This window comes from Vollenhovia emeryi, unplaced genomic scaffold (assembly GCF_000949405.1).
Source record: "Vollenhovia emeryi isolate VEMERY1.0 unplaced genomic scaffold, V.emery_V1.0 DF939194.1, whole genome shotgun sequence".
NCBI classification, from domain to species: Eukaryota; Metazoa; Arthropoda; class Insecta; order Hymenoptera; family Formicidae; genus Vollenhovia; species Vollenhovia emeryi.
This window is the reverse complement of record NW_011967172.1, coordinates 806534-825144: the sequence shown is the minus strand read 5'-3', so window position 1 is coordinate 825144 and position 18611 is coordinate 806534. Positions and strand designations below refer to the sequence as shown.

At 46.9% G+C, this 18611-nt stretch overlaps 1 protein-coding gene across 4 annotated transcripts in view; it reads left to right on the top strand.

Moving 5' to 3' along the window:
- LOC105562148 (LIM domain only protein 3-like) overlaps positions 1-18611 on the top strand; it is a 94805-nt gene that overhangs the window by 66088 nt on the left and 10106 nt on the right. For all 4 annotated transcript variants that reach the window (XM_012012719.1, XM_012012721.1, XM_012012722.1 and 1 more), the window contains one exon: positions 14934-15090. In XM_012012719.1, the coding sequence (XP_011868109.1) occupies positions 14934-15090 (157 nt within the window). The remainder of the gene's footprint in view (positions 1-14933; positions 15091-18611) is intronic.

Below are 18611 nucleotides of genomic sequence, written 5' to 3'. Positions count from 1 at the left end.
AAGTTCTAGCCTTTAGGTCGGTTGCACATTGATCGTATCGTAGCGTCGCAAGCGTCGAAAATTTTAGATTCGACCAATCAGCGTCGAATTAGCACCAGTCTACGACCTTTGTAATAACGAGGCGACCAATGCAAAATCGGCCTTACGTCAATTCGATGAGAAATGCGGGGGATGCGGTTCGCCCTCGTGGCGATAAACATACACGCAAAACTAGAAAAATTCCGTACGTATCTCCGTTGCAACGCTCGTCGAGGAAAACTGACGCGTTTTCACCGCGGCGAGGGAAAATTAACAAATTCGCATAGCCGTAACTGATTCGACGTCGCGTTATCGTTAACGCAATCTGAATTTCTTATTCCGCGGGCGTATCTGACACGCCATAATGCATGACATGAAATTAAACGCGTCGGCGATACCGCGGTCGGTTTTAATGCACAAAACTGCATAACGCCGGGCCGGAGCTCTTTCGATAATAGCGGCCAGTGCGTTTGCAAAACGGAGCGCCGGACAATAAATAATAAGGGGGCACAAGAGATCGGTCGTGCGCGCGTGACCGTCGATAAAATAATAATTACCGTCGACAATGCGCCCGAACAAATTGCCCGTTAATTTTTGCCGATAAACATTCGTAAGCCCCGTAGAGGCGAAAACCGTATGCACGCGACGCGTAAATAATAGCCAAAATGCGATCACCAAAATCGCTCCCCCAAACCCGTGCGGAAGGGCGCGGTTTGCGCTCGCTGGTGCGTGTCGCGCGTGTATGCGGGCGGGCGAGCGTGGAAGGAGGAGGAGAGGGGGGGAGGGGTGGTTAGCCTCCGCATAAATATCAACGCATAATAATTTTGGATGGTTATTAGCGATAATAAAATCCCAATTTATCGAACGGCGACGCCGTCCCCGCCGCTCGCGCGGCCTCCGCGATTTATAATCTGCCCGCTCGGTGCTTCGTCACGATCGCGCGCTGCACCGAAACAATGCGCCGATGTTTATCGGCAATGACAAGAATTCATTCCCGGCGCGATCGGCCGCGCGGCGCCGTTTCTCTCGCGTTTTCAGACGAGTCTTTCGGATCTTCCCCGAATTTCAATCCAATTCGTCTATATTTTTCACGAAAGTCACGACGAAAGAAAAAAAAAGAAAATCTCAGCTGATATGCGCTCCGTTTTCGCGATTATCAACGAGTACGTTTTCGCGACGTGTCGGCGCAATTAAAAGAATCCCTCCTCGCGAACGGGCGGGACGATCCTCTCGCGAACAGCGACGCTCGCGAGTCTGCTCCTGGCAGATCATAGTCGAACTAAGGCCCGTCGCCCTTCGCCCCCTCTGACGCATTTGGTTTCTGAGTTACGCAAAGTCTGCCGTAGACACTCTGTATCTGCTGGCGTGCTACGGGGATAGAGGCGGCGCGTTATAATATCACTCGTCACGTCCGACATTTCGCTGAGCCGCGTACAGTTTCTGCGAGATAGGGCGAGCGAACGAGAGACCGAGAGACATAATGAGAGAGAGAGAGAGAGAGAGAAAGTGCGACGTACACCGAAAACTCCCCGATTACACGCGAGGTTCGACCGAGTCATCCGCGACTCGTCGTCTTTGGAAAGCAGCTGTCACACATTTCTTTCGCTCGTAATCATTAATGCAGAAATTCGATTAGCAGCGGGACCCGAGTTGTTATAAACGGCAGCTTTATGAAGTTGCTAATAAGCGCACTCGAGTACAGAATCGCGAGACCACGAACTAACGCGCACGCACACGTCTCTAGAATCGATTTCGTTCCATCGAGCAGAGAAACTTTCGAGGAACGAGCTTTCGAGATCGTCCTCTCTTTCTCTCTCTCTCTCTCTCTTTCGCGCAAACAGCTTTCGGCGAACGTAAGCTTCGTATATCCTAGCACTCGTCCAGTGCATCAATTTCAACTTTGCCCGCCATCTCGAGCCGTTCCCCCCTCGCGCATTCTTAGTCGACGCATTTTCTTCCACTTAACTTTTCCGGCGATAAGAGCGCGGCCCATCGTCGTCCGCGACGCCGGCGACGGGGGGGTTTGGCGAGCCGCCGGGACGCATGCAAAGTAAACTTGTTCTTTAGTTCGTTAGGTCGGGCCGTGGACGGCGGTGTGAGACAGGGGTTGCTTTCCGCCTTACTTACGGGACTCGAAGGTGAAAAGATAACCCAGGAGCATTATTCACCGTGGAGGAGACGAAGTGGCGCGGGCTACGACCGGATGCTGCCTGAAAGCCGAGAAACGAGGGACCGAGATCGTTCGCTCGTACCATCTTACGCGTCCTCGTAGTTTTATCGCGAGCACTTGGGCGTCTCTCGCGTCTTTTTACGCCGTTTTGATACCACTTCGAAGTTCCCAAATTTATTCCTCGCCGCGCGAGAAGAGAGGAGGGCATTTCACCGCTGTCCTTTCTTACGCTTTGTATCCTCGCGTAATTTCGGCAGCTTATCCCGGCGCGCGACGGTCTTGCAGTTCTTTTTTCCTTCGGCGATTATATGTCAGTCTCGAAAAAGTTTCCCCGACGATTTCTCGCGGCTCGCAACGTCTCACGACTCTCGAGTCCTGCGCTTTTGCACAACGCGGGCATCCGTCGTCGTTACGATCTCGTTAAGGAGCGAGTTTTGCACAGCTCATCGCGAGGGCAAAAGAGGATGCCCAAGGGCCAGTCTCTCGATGGCCTTCCCTTACGAGGGTGGAGGATGGATTCGAACTCCCAAGGGTGAAATGGCTCATTCCGACGCACTTATCCAGCGCGGGCCGTAGATAACCATAGATTAATGGGGCCTGGAGACTCGCTGAACGATAGAAAGAGAGGAAGGAGAAAGAAAGCGACGGAGGTATACATGAGCGAACGAGAGGGAACGAGAGAATGAGCGATGGAGCGAGAGCGAGGGTTTATTTCGGAGAGACGACGACGACGACGGGGTCAAGAATGAAAGAGAAGGTAGATCCACTAGAGGGGGCGTTATACCTAGGCGACCCCGTTGATTTATCGTTTATTGAGAAATATGGCCGTTACCTCGCTCCCGTGGATTAACCTCCTTCTTTCTCTCGTTCTTAATGTTCGACGGGCTCGGACATCGTAAAGAAAACCGATCGGTCCGAACTTTGGATCGTCTTCCTACTTGGACTAGCGAGAATTACGGGCGTTTAGAAGATACAGCTCGTTTACACGTGGCAGAAATACTTTCGAGCCTTAAAAAGGACCGTCGTCGCGAGAACGCGCGAGAATGACGAGACTTCAGAGAGGAACGCGCGGCCCCCGGCCAAGTCGGTGGACTTTACTTAATGCAAAGCCAACCCACGGAAAGGATTAAGGTTGACTAAGCCCGATAGCAAGCCTGTCTTTCGACCTCTCGCTCGCTTACTCTATCGCACTTGTGTTCTCTCCATCACCGTCTCCCCGGCGTCTCTCCCCGAGATAGAGCCGCGATGTTCAAGTTATCAAGTGCGTCCGGTCAGGAGGAGACATCGCCGGAAGTCAAACAAGCTGCCCTGTAGAAGATAAGGCTGTCTGTCGGAGGTGGAGGCTAAGGGATAAGGAAGCTATCAGCTTGTTTAGGCTGAAATTCCGAACGAGGTAAAACTTGGCCGACAAGTTGCGCGACGTCATAATCCGTCAACGTTTGCGCTCCCAAATAAATGGAGCGGAATTAACGATACGTCGATATCCTCGTCTGAAGACGGGCGCCTCTCGCTCTCGCGCGAACGCCAGCGGAATTGGAAGTTTTCAGCGGGCCTCGGCGAGCTAACTCTCTCTCGACAAGATTGAATAATTAGACTGCGGTCCGTGCAACTTTGAATTATGCGTGTTCACGGCATTGCGCCGGAAGACTGAGGACCCTTGGGGGACCAATTTGTTGATTAAGCCTGCCACAGATTCGGCTTCTTGTCTTCTAAAGATCCTGGGAGAGCGTTTTCTAGACAACGTCTTGATACAAATATCAAAGTTGCTACTTGAACGCACGCGGAGTACGAAGGCGGTGACTTAAAATCGAACGGGGAATTTCATTCTGGAGATTTTTAAACGTATACGTTTACTAGAATTTCATCGTTATAGTTTATAAAGCTCGAGTAACGCGGAGTCTCGAAGGGAGATCGGCGATCGTTGAAACGAAAGAAAAAGTTGGGAGAGCGACCTGGGCAAGATTGAGACGGTCGGATATTTCTCGCGGGGTTGCGCAACCTGTTCTGATATTTTCCAGTCGAATTATAGGGACGTCAACACCACCGCCGGTATTCCTGTCATCCACAGCGCTCGGCCATGGATCGAGGGCAGCGAGCCTCGCTTTTGAGCGTAAAATTGAATCAACGCTTTTTAAACGTCCCGTACACTTCGCTGTATACATTTCGCTCAGTATTCCCTTGCGTTTGATGCGGAACGAAGATCGTTGACAACACCATACCGAATTGTTGCAAAATTCATAGCACGCTCGGCCATCATCCCGACGGCCGGGCGTTAAACATAATTCAGCGATACGAAAATACTTGCGGCGGTGATCGGCGGGAATTTAATAATGGACGGGCGCAATCGACACCGCGATATTTCAAGACGACGTCGCGATCTCAGTTTCCCCGATCTAACAATAAGTGTTCGCGTCTTGAAAACAACGGTGTCAGGTCGAGATCCAATTTGACGATGTTCGCGGGGAGAGGAGCAACGCTATCGATCAATACCGATAAATAGACCTTGCGTCAAGTTCCCTCTCGAGTGCACCTCGACGATAATCCCGGCGAATCCGCCTCGAGCGAAATCACGGGGCCGGCAAACTTGCCCGAACGAAACCTTGACAATGCCCGCCGGTCACGACTACACGGGCGTGCGCGCGATATGGTAACTTTGCCCTACGATCCGACTACACGCACCGGGGGCCTCGCCCTGCCCGAAGTTGGCGCGGTCGGCTACGTTACACGAGCAGAGCTACGTAACGTCGAGAGAACTTAAGTACTACCCGTAAGTCATATTTAATCCGACTCACCCGGCTCGGCGTGTACTCGTCCCGCTGCCCCGAACTTTGGCCCTCTCCAACGTCGTTGTATCTGCCACGTGCAGCTGTAAGAATTTACAAGACAGTGATAATTAGATCGGGAAAATGACGACGGACTTGAGACGAATGAAAGATGTAACTCTTTAAACATAAATCAGTGAATTGTCATTCAGTATAACTGCCAATCAGTGACTATTCACTGTTTTCAGTGATGATCCACTGATCAACTTTTAGAGGGCACGGATATCCGTAAACGCCCGTTAAATTCATAAATTTTCACAGATACGAAGCGAGGGGGAAACCGCTGAGGGCATGGTGGTGTACAGATTTGCGGCATTACTGGGCATTAGGCCTTGCTGAGGCATTATAAAGATGAAATAAGATAATAAGATAAAGTATATTGCCCACTGGGCATTAGTAGGTATTGGTGTACAAGATTTTGGTTGGCGGCTTCCCCCTCGATACGAAGTAATAAAGTCGATATCAGAGCCAAGACGGGTGTTAGTGCCTAAATGATTTTACTTTTAAAATTTACTGCGAAAAATTTGCCTTGGCCAGGTTATAAATTTTCTATGTGCAAAACGTTCCACAAACTGTTATAGATTTTCTTGTGACCGAAATTCGCGTGGTACAATTTCTATTTAAGTAACAAACTGTTGCTACGATGCACTCTGTCTCGTTAGTTAGTCAAGATTTTCGTGGCAAGAGGCCAACGCCTCATTATCGACAATGACATTTGAGGAAAAACTAATTCGAAACTCCACTTTACTCTCGCTCGATTCCGACGGATACTGATACGCGTGCTCACGTAAGTATCCGGTAAAATCCGTGCCGTTACATCAGATCCCGATCTCGCTTCGAACTGCGACGTCAATTCGAGGAAGACGAGAGCCCGCCGGGAGTTTCGCGCGACGTCGCCGGGCGATCCTGGCGAACCGATAAGTACTCGCTCCGGGCGACCGTAGATTTATTGCCAGGCTCGCCGGTCTTCTTCTCGCTGCGTTCCTTAGACAGCCCTTAACCACCCGCGACCGTCAACCTCGCCCCCTGACTCTCACCGCCGTCCCCCGGTCTTGTTATGCCGCGCGGAGCGATTCGCGGAGTGCCTCCCCCCCGGCCGAGACTCGACTTCCGTTTTATTGGCGGAAATAATCTTTGATGCGATTCCGCCGCGTCTTAAAAGTTTTTCCGCCGTCACGGGAGCGACGGTAATCGATTCTCGGGCGACGGAGCAGAAGAAGACGCTTTTTCGGCGCGCGCGAAGATATAGACCCGGCCGATCGTCGTAATGCTTAACCGCACGATGTTCTTATCGGCGTTTCGGCGCGCACCGCCGCGAGCTCGATGGCGCCATAAATGAGAACAGTCGTTCGAGCAAAGTGGGATTGTTCGCGTCACCTTTAAATGCGATGTAATTTAAATCCAGAACATAAACCAGCATCGACAAAACGCCGCGTACACCCACAGAAAAAATGTACGGATCCAATGCTATTACACTTGAATGTATCATAAAATAAGATCGATACAGCGCTAATCATATTTATCATAAAGAAAGGAATATTTTCATCTTGAATGAAAAATTCTAAAATCTAGAATCGTCTTTTGTTGAATATCGTGGTGCCAACTTTTATGCGTTGTAAGATGGAGGAAAGATTTATTCTAAACGCAGGAATATATAAAATTACAGTTATATAAGTTACTCTTGTCTCAATATAGTAAGTCAATCTTTTTTAATTCGATGGAGGAGAATAAGAATTATTGATTTTATTTTGATACTGTCCTTTTTTATACGAAAAATCGCGACAACTTTTTATTCGTCGGTCGTAGCGCTTCGAGCCTTAATATAGTTTTCGATAGAACTCGTGAGGGGCTACTCAGAACTCCCAACAGAACTGCTGGAACTGGTAAAAAATTTTCCTCCTTCGGGACTTAGAAGGTGCCACTTTCTGTCTTATAAGACACAAAAAATTTTTGAACAGTTCCGGCAGTTCTGTTGAGAGTTCACGGTAGCCCCCGCAGAGTTCTATCGAAATTCCTAATGGCAAACGTCTGTGTGACTAAAAGGGAAAAAGTTACGGGCGATTTTAGGTGCCACTTTCTGTCTTACAAGACACAAAAATTTTTGAACAGTTCCGGCAGTTCTGTTGTGAGTTCCCGGTAGCCCCCGCGGAGTTCTATCGAAATTCCTAATGGCAAAATTCCATTACATTAATACTTTTACAGTTATGCCTATTTTTGGGATACTGTTTCTTGATTCTTCAACTTCGTTTTTTTTACTTTCTCGTGCAGAACTATTGTTAAAATATGTCAAGAACTCTAGAACTATGCGAAATCTATCCAGAACTCCATTAAAAAATTAGTTTTTACGAAAATGGGGGGCTGCGTGAAGTTAACCCCCCATTAAAAAAAAACTCATTTTAACGTCTTTAATGGGCAGAACTATTTCTTAAACCCATCAAGAACTCTGGAACTATTGTAAATCTATAGGGAACTCGGAAAAAAGTTAAATTTTTAAATAATGGGGGGCTAACTTCACAGGGGTCCTGCGTGTTCAAAATGTTTCTCCAAAGTGACGCAAAAGTATTAGTCCCATAATTTTTAAAGCGAAAACTTTCTTCACGATTCACCGAATATCGTTGTAATTATCACAAATAAGAAAAACAAGCACTTTAGAATCGAGTAATGTATTTTCCTTCATTCTATTTTGACATCCGACATTCGCGATTATTATTAGGCTGCCGCGTTTTTTAATCAGCCAATGTTACGGGACGTTATAACCAACCGCGCGTAAAGCGGCACGATTCAACAGCTCTTCTCGGGCCAACCCTTTCGCCGGGAGTAACAAAGGAGCAACGCCGAATCCCGCGGCGGTATCTGCGACCCATCGCTGTCTTAATTTCCTTCGTAATCTACGATATTAATATGGCTTAGGGTCGGCCGACGCGCGTAATTTCGCGCCGCGCAGAAATTAATAGAAAGACGAATGTTCCCTCCGCGTGCTTTACGGTTGAACGCCCGGTCGGAATGGTTAATGGCGATGATTTCTGTGCGTTTTCGCGCTCGCTTTGCGAAAGCGCGTCCCCCGCGACCGGCGCGGAAATATGCGCCGTATCTTCGGGACAAAGTGTTTCGGCTTAGGTGCGACACCGCGTATTGTGTCGGACAGCAAATTGATCGCGACACACTTATTATCCAAGTAATTGTTCGCTTAGGCGATCGTCGGTAAGATCAATCGTAGAGGGGCATAAAAAATGATTAATATTCTTAGAGGCGCATTTTATAGTTTCGTAAAATCGAAAATATAATCTTGATTTTACAAATTAATACAATACGGAATTGATTAAATATGTAATTAAATTAATGGATATCGAGTATGTTTACTAAGCAATCAAGTGATTAGTAATTTGTGGCTATTAAATAATCAGTAACATATCATGGTTAATAAATAATGAAAATAATCACGGCTAAATTAATACTCGGTCTTGTGATTAAATTATTAATCGTTAAATAGAAATTGAAATTATATCTTACGATCGATTCGAGAAATTAAAAGCGTTAGAAATAGACAAACATTTATATGGCCTGCGCTGGCAATTTCCCCGTTCAAGATTTCAGCGTAATTTCAACGACGAGCCAGAGAATCCAGCGAAATAAAACGACGGCACTTTCCCCCGTGCCTTCGCTCCAAACATCGCGCAACGTCGAGGCCGCGAGAATTCATCGGAATTTCGCCTTGTTGAAAATGACACGCGCAAGGTATTCTCCCCGGCGCATCTTGTTTAAACGTCGCCTCGCGCGCGATAGCGACGCGGAAGTCCTCGGCATCCCGTCCATCGTTCGCGCATGCGATCGCGGATCGCACGTCGGACAATGAGACGTGATTCGAGACGGCGCGCCCTGCCGCTTTGTGTTATCGAGTGGCATTCCGACACGCTTCTGGAGTGACATTTAGATAGCGACGTCAACTGTCTGCGGAGCAAATCCGTCGTGGAAGCGAAGGCTCTCCTCCTCGTACTTCCCCGGAAACCTGACGGCGAGAGCCCTCGCCACCGGAGCGAGCGAATTCACTGCTGATCGAATTAGCGCGCCACGGTTCCCCGATACCCTGACAGTCTGAATTAATTAACAGGAGAACGCGCTAGGTAAGCAGCCATTATCGCAACCAAGTGCGCGCCGTGCGCCGGGCGAGAGGTAACTGTTCAATGGTGCAATCATAAATGTCAACCGATAGACGACAATGAATTTTTAATCCTCGTCACTTACAGAGGAAATAATTCCACTTAATACGTAGCCCATCTTAATTATACATATACAGCGATAAATCTGTGGTAATAAAAAGATACCACTTTAATAACACGTAAGATATAATAAAGGCGCGATATTTCATTCGCGCAAAAGCGATTGATAAGTTTAACTATTAGAGAACCTTGCAGTTCCCCATCCTCTCGCCGCGTCGGTCGAATTCCGGCACAACGAGATGAATAAAGAATACCCTCGATTCCGCCGCACATTAGGTAGCGATAGTCCCCGGTTAGTCGCGCGCGGCAAGAATTTTGCGTCTCGGCGCGGCGCGGCGCGACGTCTTGACTCCATTAACTTCACACTTAGCGGCGCCTTAGAAAGCCCCGTTGCCGTCGGGAGATCTGATTAGGGGTTCGAGTCTCTGCTAAACGCGTTAGTCTCGGCTGCGGGGCGTCGCGCGAGAGGACGGAGGCGCGGCACCATCAGGTGTTAGAGAGTGGCGACCCCGGGAATAGGCATGGGGGACAAGAGGGCGGTCGCTGGTGTCTGTCTCTTCATAGTTTGATGCAAATTGAGTACGAGCTCCACCAACTACCGGCAGTATAGACATTTTCCTGGCTCTCTCCCCCTCCTGTCTATCTATATACAGACACACACCTATACACCTATCTGCCTCGATCTAGACTCCCTCCCTCTCTCTCGCTCCTCTGTTCTTGGAGAAGACTCCGCGATCGGGTACGAAATTCATTCCGCGCGACCCTCTTCGGCTTCGAGCAAACCTCCATCCCTCCGATCTTGACTACCACCAAAGTGTTGCCGTTTGGGGTTTCCCGTCCCACATTGCGGAGTTCGCGCTGTTTGCCGACGAATCTCGGAGGCTTTCTCTCGACTTAGCGGCGACAGGAGAACCGCGTCGCGTTTCGATCGTTGAGCGCCCTGGCTGACGACTCTTTCGTCAATTTGTGCCTCGAAATGCGCCGCGATTCTATTAAGATCAAGATTCTTTTACGTATGTACACGGCACACATATACATGCGTACGTATGTATGTCCGGGTCCTATTGTATTTCAGTCTACAAATTTCAATATGGAAACTATTCCTGCTCGCACTTTAATTCAATGAAATCTGTAATAGCCACTATCAAATATCGCGTTCGCTTGCGCCATTAAATATAATACATTGATGATGTTATATACATCTGCTGCCGTTTAAAATATAATAATTACTGTAAACCACCGAACGTGTCTGTACCTCCTAATCCTCGGACACGCACGTTCGAGCTGCGACGAAAATGACACGCGGCTCCGAAAAAGACCGGCGATACTAATGTCGCCAACGTTTAGCGTTGCAGATTACAGGAAGCGGCGTTTATCGGGGAAATATAGCGCGTATCAGGACGCGAAATCACGAGCGCCGTTATAAAGGATCGTACTTTCCTGTCGCTCCGTCTCGAAACTCATCCTCTCCCCCTCCTCTCGCACCTACGTCCCCGTAATGTTCCTTTTTATGGTGCATGATTCGAAGCCGCCCCCGGGATCGATTTTGTTCCGTAGCGCGGTACTTATCGTACCCCGTTACGAGGGCGCATTGCTTTTTATGGTGGTTACACGCTCCGATCGCACACGGCACGCCGTCTCTCTCTCTCTCTCTCTCTCTCGTTTCTTCATATCGTCCCCCCTTGTTCCTTTTATTCTCACGAAACGCGAAGACGTCTGTGCCGTGCGAAAAAACATGCATCGCCTACCCACATTATCTCATAGATAGATTACTCGCTGTGGATTATTCGTGGAGAAAGTCGGGCGAGTGCCAAGTCGGGGCTTCGTATTTTAAGGATGCATTAAGCTTCTTTCGCGCGACGTAGGATCATTCAGTATAATTAATTTAATCGCTTAATTGAATAGCGCAATCGATAGCAGATGCTAAACCTGTACGTCACGCGAAATTGTTAATGTACCTCGGCTTCCCGACTCGGTGTCCTGATTTCGGAGAGGCGCGTATTTATATATTACGATTAACCCACACTCGGCTATCGATCGTGACGCCGCGGATTCACGTGACGATCGGGCAGAGTATTTTAAGTGCAATTATATCGTCGCCGATCGGGCCGAACATAGAATCGTCGCTCGCTATTTCGGACCGAGTCTCCAACGTGGACTCCCATGCATCCATAATCCTTCGTATTTATATTTCTGAATCAACGACGGGATGGCGAGAATCTTTAACGGCGGTGAAATAAAGTCGAGCTTACGCGACATGACATAACTAATACGATTTACACGATCAAATACCTCGTTTCGAAACAGTAATCGGTAAACTTGTATTTCAAACAGAATCTATATCGAGAAGCAATTCAGATTTGTGGTTCATTTACATTGAACATCCTGAATATCTCTCGGTTATTAGATAGTCGCTTTTAGAGAAAAAATACCCGTAAATGCCGTGGGGTAAACCGCTGAGGACATTTACTAAACGTTGCTAGACATTTTTTAGGCATTAGTTTGGGCATTAGGCCTTATTGGAGGGCATTATAAAGATAAAAGAAGATAAAATAAGACGAAACAAGATGAAATAAGATAAAACAAGATAAAATGAAAAGACTTCAATGATAACTTGAACTTGTCTGGAAATTTTGATGATAAAATAAAACAAAAGAAAATAAAAACCTCAGAGGATTGCTTGACCATGTCTGGCAAATTTTAATGTTCGAAATCACGACGTTTCGACCATTGTTTGTGGTCCTTTGCAAGTGATGCAAACAAGCCTTAGTGTCCAGTCAGTGCGCACTAGCGCAAGCAACCAGATTCGCTATGAGAGCCCCTTGTTATTCATTCGATTATTCAAATATTCGATTCAAAATAAACTCTACGCGGAGAGAATTTTCTCTTGAGATTTCTCCTGAAAACCATGTGATCGTGGGACAATTATGAAAGTTTTTTTTGCAATTTTACCGTACATTTTACTAGTAAAATCTATACGAAGTGTAATTACTAGTGAAATGTATGGTAAAATTTCAAAAAACTGTCATAAAATTCTATTTCATGACAGTTATATCAAATTTTAAAAGAAAATCCCCCGCGTATCTCGAGCGAAGTGATCTCGTCGACGTACAAATTGCTCAGCGGCGTCCGCGAAGACGCGTCGCCGAGAGTCCACCGAGAGAAAAAAAAATGCAGACTCTGCCGGATGCGGGCGGCGTAACATCCCAGAATCTCATTGCGATTTCATGCTACACTCGGAAGGAGACGACGTCGGCCGACCGGCTCGTTTCGAATGCTACAAATGTGCCGCGCGCGCCCGTTCAGGTGGCTCGAGTAGGTGCTGAAAAAAATCACGTCTGCATTTACATAAGCGCCGGTATAAACCACTCGGCAGAGAAATCCCGACATAAAACCCAAACAGGATCCCGCGTGCGGGACAGCACATCCGTTGAATACGCAATGGCCGTATGTAGCCGATGTACCCGTCTACTGTACCCCCCCCCCCTCTTTGCCCAAAAAATGCTTTTATTATTCACCGGTGAATTACGAACGCGACGTTATACGCGTTTTACCCCACGGCATTTGCACCGCGACGTGGAGTTTACACGGCTCATCGACGACGTCTTCGACGATAAGTCGCTCGTTCAATAAGTCGCCAGTATACGAGACGCGTTCTCCTCTCTCTTCTGTAGTTTTTTTTTTTTCATCGGTTTTATTGTCGTATAAACTTTCCTCACGATCGCAATATAGCGCGAGACAATTTTCGTGCGCATTGTTACGTCAGAAACCGACGATGACTGATCGAAAGTTGTCTCGACAAGTACCGTGAGACAAACCCAGGATACGTTTGTCCTATTATTTTATTATTAAGAATTAAAAATGACAAAATTGAAGACAATGTACTCCCGAAGGCCCGGTTTTTCATTTTCTGGTTAATTGTTAACCGGAGGTTAGTTGACTCTCTGTCTCTTCTCAGATAATAGAACAGGATGGAGAGTCGACTAACTTCTGGTAAACAGTTAACCAGATAGTGAAGAACCGGGCCCAAAAGTCAATCGGTGGATTATCACTGGAGACAGTGAAGAGTCACTGATTTACAGTTGCAAGTGTACCGCTGCGATTTTTAGTGGTATACTTATAACTGTAAATCAGTGACTATTCACTATTTTCAGTGATAATCCACCGATTGATTTCTAGAGATTAGCGATGGCCGAAGTGTTCTTGTAAGAAATAAGAGGTCGATTCGTGCCGAATAGTCTCTCTCTACATTAATGATATCCGAGGGACTCGGTTTTATTGTCATATAAACTGTCTTCACGATCGCAATATCGCGCGGGATAATTTTCGTGCGCATTGTCGCATCAGAAACCGGCGATGACTGATCGAAAGTTGTCTCGACAGGTACTGTAAAACAAACCCAGGATATGCTTGTCTTATTGTTTTGTTATGAAGAATAAAAAATGACGTAGAATTAAAGATAATGTAGCAATGCGTTCTTGTAAGGAGCGGGGGGTCGATTCGCGCCGAATGGTCTCTCTCTACATTGATGATATCCGAGGGACTCGGCGCGTCCCAGAGACGACTCAAAGTTCCGCGAGCTCTCCCGTAAGACAAATCGCGCGAACACGCCCGTCATATCGCGATCGATACACGCGGGTACGTATAACGTCCGCGAGAGTGATGTTCCCGGCGCCTGACGGGAATTTCCAAGCCCCGTAGATCCCGACGAAACGATTTTCGTGTCCCTCGTGGATCCTCGATCCATTGTGACGCGGCCGCCCTTACGAGCCCGCTTTCATGGCTCTTTAGCATTTCCGGGCGTAACGTCCCTTACGCGCCCCGAAAGGGCGCGGCGGAGGAAAAAAATTGACTTTTAAACCGGCAATAAAAAGGAAAAATGTGAAATCTTTGATTTTAAAGGCCCCGCCAGCCCCCTCGCGGGGGCGACAGTTGGCCGATGCGTATAACCCACGGTGGCAGCCTTATTTCTCTGATATCGCAAGCCGAGCACGTTCGGTACCTCGCCGCCGCGCCGTCCCGAGATCCGCGTGCAGCGGTATGTATATCGTGCCGGATTACTCCGAAATCCCGGACTTTTATACGCTGAATTTTAAAATACACTCTCTTCGGCGCCGTCTCTCTCTCTTTCTCATTTTATTCGCCGACACCCGAGAACGGACGGACGTCAGACTTGTGCGTGTGTCGAGCTACTAAAGACTTTCGGACCGTCGCGTTAAACGACATTTGTTCGCTATCTGTTGTCAGGAATGTGTTGGAAACGCCCTCGCGAGGTGCGAGAGGAAAATAAGAACGGGATAACTGCAGAGACCTCCAATCGCGATAATCCGAGTACGACGCCTGCGAATCGGCTGAAAATTTACATTTAAGAGCCTTGGGAGACGCCGGAGGAAGTAGATGAGGGGTGGCGTTTCGCAGCTTGTTTTTATTTTCTAGCAATTTCCTCGGCGGAGCAGAACGGAAAGTGACCTTAAAGGGAATTAGCGCGCTTTACCGCTCCACCGATTTCTCGTGCGACTCTCGCGCAACCGGAATTTCTTCCCGTCCCCCGCCCGTCACTTCTCAACGAATCGCCGAAATAGCGAGTGCCTTCGCTTCGCTCGCCGTTAGTCGAAATCGCAATTTTAGACGCGACGTAGGATTATAACCTCGCGCAGATTGGCGCAGCTGTAATTGTAACACGACAAAATAAACTTTTGATTGCAGATTCTGCGTGGGCGACAGATTTTATCTGTGCGACAACAAGATCCTCTGCGAGTACGATTACGAGGAGAGGCTGGTTTTCGCCAACATGGCTCTGCATCCCCCGCCTAGCGCGACTCTGGCGCACATCAAGAGACAAGTGACCCATCTTCAGCCGCAGGTAAAAATAATACAGTACGGGGAGGGGGATATCGAATGCTAAATATAGCATTTAAATAATTAGAAATCGTTTGTCGATTTTAATATGTGAATTCACTGACGGCAACGATTCCATCTAAATGAAACCGTTATGTCCGAAAAGAAACCGAGGGACAAGGTGGAAAACGGCATGCGAATTCACGTTTTAGATTACAATTATTGGGCCACCAACATCTTGCTTGGACCCAAGGGGGTGACCACTAGCGAAAATGTTGTCCCACCGATTTCATTTGATTTCATACGATTTCATCTGATTACAAATAATTTTCTTATGTACATTTCTTATATGCTTAAAAATATGTGACGTTGTTTAAATCTCGAAGAGCTGTTAGAGTTCCTCAAAACTTTCTCAAGTTGAGAAAATGTTTGTTTCAAATTTACTGTTTATTGCCTAACAAGTGAAGAAACTTAAAAATCAAGCCAAAAGGATTACGTGGGATTTCGTCAGGACTTCATAATGATTTCGGAGACACTGTCCCACGATTACGTTAAGTGGTCACCCCCTTGCTCGGACCTAAAGGCGTTCTCGCTTGTTTAAAAGAAAATCTCGTTTCCTTCTATTAGTCGCCAAACTTTCGCGCACGACGATATGGCACGAGTTAGGGCGCGTCTATCGATCAACAGACATATTTTCGTTGCGAGGTAACTCTACGTAAAACGCACGGTGCATCGTGGAATCTCCTTTCTGGACCCTGGCCATCGTGTTTCAAACTCGCAAGGTTTCGAACTCCTCAAGGCGCAACCCCTTAAGGCGGGTTAAAGTGGCAGGTCGCCCGTCCTGACCCTCCCGACAACAAAGGGCTCCCCGGGGGCTTCAGCTATGCTTTATCATCCTACCATCGTCTTACGAGTTAGGATATCGCGTGTCCTTATTAATTAAGCTCTGCCCGTTAAGCAAGTCTCGTCGCATGCCTTAACGATTCGCTCCTACTCCGTTGAAGCCGGAACGTGCGAAAGAATTTACTCTTCGCGAAGATCGTCAGACTTCCGAGGGCTGTTTCGTGAGACTACGGGCAAATTGTCGCACTTTTTTTTTTAATCCGATCAACCGATAATTTAAGAACTTTTATGGCGCGCGAGAGAACGAATCGAAATTTTTTAAATAAATGTAACAAGGCTTAAAAAGAGGAGACTAAATTTTCCTTTCTGAAGGATTGTAAAAAGATATATGGGTATTTAATAAATTTAACGATTACGGTGAAAGTAAATATAAAACTGCGATAATAAGGGACAAATGACGAGCAACAAAGGGGCGATTTTCGCGAGCAGGAACGTCCAGAATTATGAACTCATCGGCGTTAAGCTTGTTGGGATTAAGTCTTCTTGATTATCCTAAGGCAACAGCGTTGCTTCGAAACAATATCTTAAGCTCCTGCCGCACGAAGGACCGCGTCCTACTCGACCTTAGCAGCCTATCCATTTAATCCGGGTGCCGTCTTGCAAGGATCCCGCCGTCTTCCTCGTGCAATAACTTGTCACGTATTCTAATTCGCGGTCTTTAGAAATGATCTTAATAATAAAACGCTATTTTGTTATCGTAACATTAGAATCCGCCAATTTGCTAAACCGCTGAAATATACAATCTAAACTTACAATTAACTCTAATCCCTATTTCATAACCCACACGCGCACGATTGCACAAAAGAAAGAGAGAGTTTAATACTTGTAAGAAAGGAGGAAAAGTGCAATCAACACTTGGTTTAGCCAAGTTTTTCTAATAAACAATAATGTCGTGAATCAGGACCGATATATATATATTCAACCATTAAATTAGAAAAGACCCTCTTTTAATATGCTTATTTGTATTAGAGTTGTTTGCATTATATTTTTATTGAATAAGTATTAAAAATTTGTCTCATTAATATTATTGTCTTCTTTATTTCTTTCGGTAAAATCTTATGCGCGATTATTTGGATATAACATTTTCAAATAATAAAATATCTAGTTTGTATAAATATTCATTTTAGTTCCCAAACAACACGTCTAAAAGTCATCTTTTAGATATGTATCTTTAGATATGTATATCTAAAAGACGGCTTAAAGACGTCTTAAAGATGCCTTTTAGACATGCGTGCTGTATGGGTTAGCGCAATCTAATGATATCATTACTTTTGTAGAGAAGATAAAAATGTTTTTTCTTTCTAATAAAATATATCCAAACAATTAAATTATATAATTCTTGATTGGATGGCGCCTATACTTGGCGTCTTTTTCACCTTTATTTTGCAAAAGGTTATTTTTTAAGGTGATAAAGAATTACTCCAGGACCGCGAATCTTTCACGTGAAAATGTAAAACGAATTTTCCCGCGCGAAAATTGAGTTGTTAAATGTGTCATCGACAGTCGCCGCTGATAATATCGTCTCCGTTATTAGAAGATCGTTAAAGCGCGGTGGTGAAACGTTCGTCGACGGAGTTTGAACCTTCGGAACGCCCCGGAGAGGCGGTCTAAGGCCTGTGGATGCTCGTCGCACGCTTGAATCGTACGCATGCACAGAATAACGAGGTCCCCGGTTCGATGATATCAAGCCTGGTAACGTGTACTACTTATAATATGCAAATTCGCTACCCTTAACCGCCCTCGCGCGAGCGAGCTGCGTGTAATTCAGGGGTTGGTAACCCTTGCGACTCTATTCCTGGGCCGTGCGTGGCGTGCGTGTGAGTGTCGCGTCGTTTATAATGTTTAAAGAAATATCGGCTCGCGTGAATACAAGGGCGTACCGTGTAAACATTTTTCAGGGACGCCCGCGGACGCGCGTAAATCCACCTCGAGAGCGGGCGGTAACGTCTTACGTCTCGAAATTCGCCGACTCTCTCGAGCGGGGGTGACGCGTGTCGCTTTAATTAATACGGAATATTTTTTACTGCCCGGAGGAAATCGATGCCGTTGTTTTTTTCCCCGTTCCTGATAAATTTCTGGTACCGTCAATCGGGAAAAATTGGCACGTCCGCGGTGTATTCCGCGATATTGCGCGATCCAGCAGCTTTCACACGCAATATCGATTCGCTCGGAGGGTTTACGGGTTATAAATGACCGGTGTGCGAAATAACGGGATGGCAGACTAATGCCAATAATCGGCGTGGCATGCTAATGTCGTCTGCGCATCTATTACGCTAAAGCCTGATGGATCCCTCTTGACATCTCGTTTCTGGAGCGTGAATATCTTCGATCGCGGAGAACACTCAAGATACCTACCGACTAGCCCGGAGGGTCGCTTTACATTTTGCATCTAAATAAGAGGAATTAGCATGTGCGTCGCGCACTTTTGTCTCAGGTGGAAATAACGTTGAAAACGCGTTGCCTGCAAAATGAACGACCGAGCCGAAAACGTCACCCACGTTAAAACCGGAGATATTCTCGCGGCGCGGGACGCGCGTCCCCGCGAGAGGTAAATGTCGGGCTGCCGTTAGATTCAGCGCTCCGATAGAGCGCAAGGACGAAATTGCGAGGGCCTGTGAAGCGCGACGAGAGGGAAAGAGACGA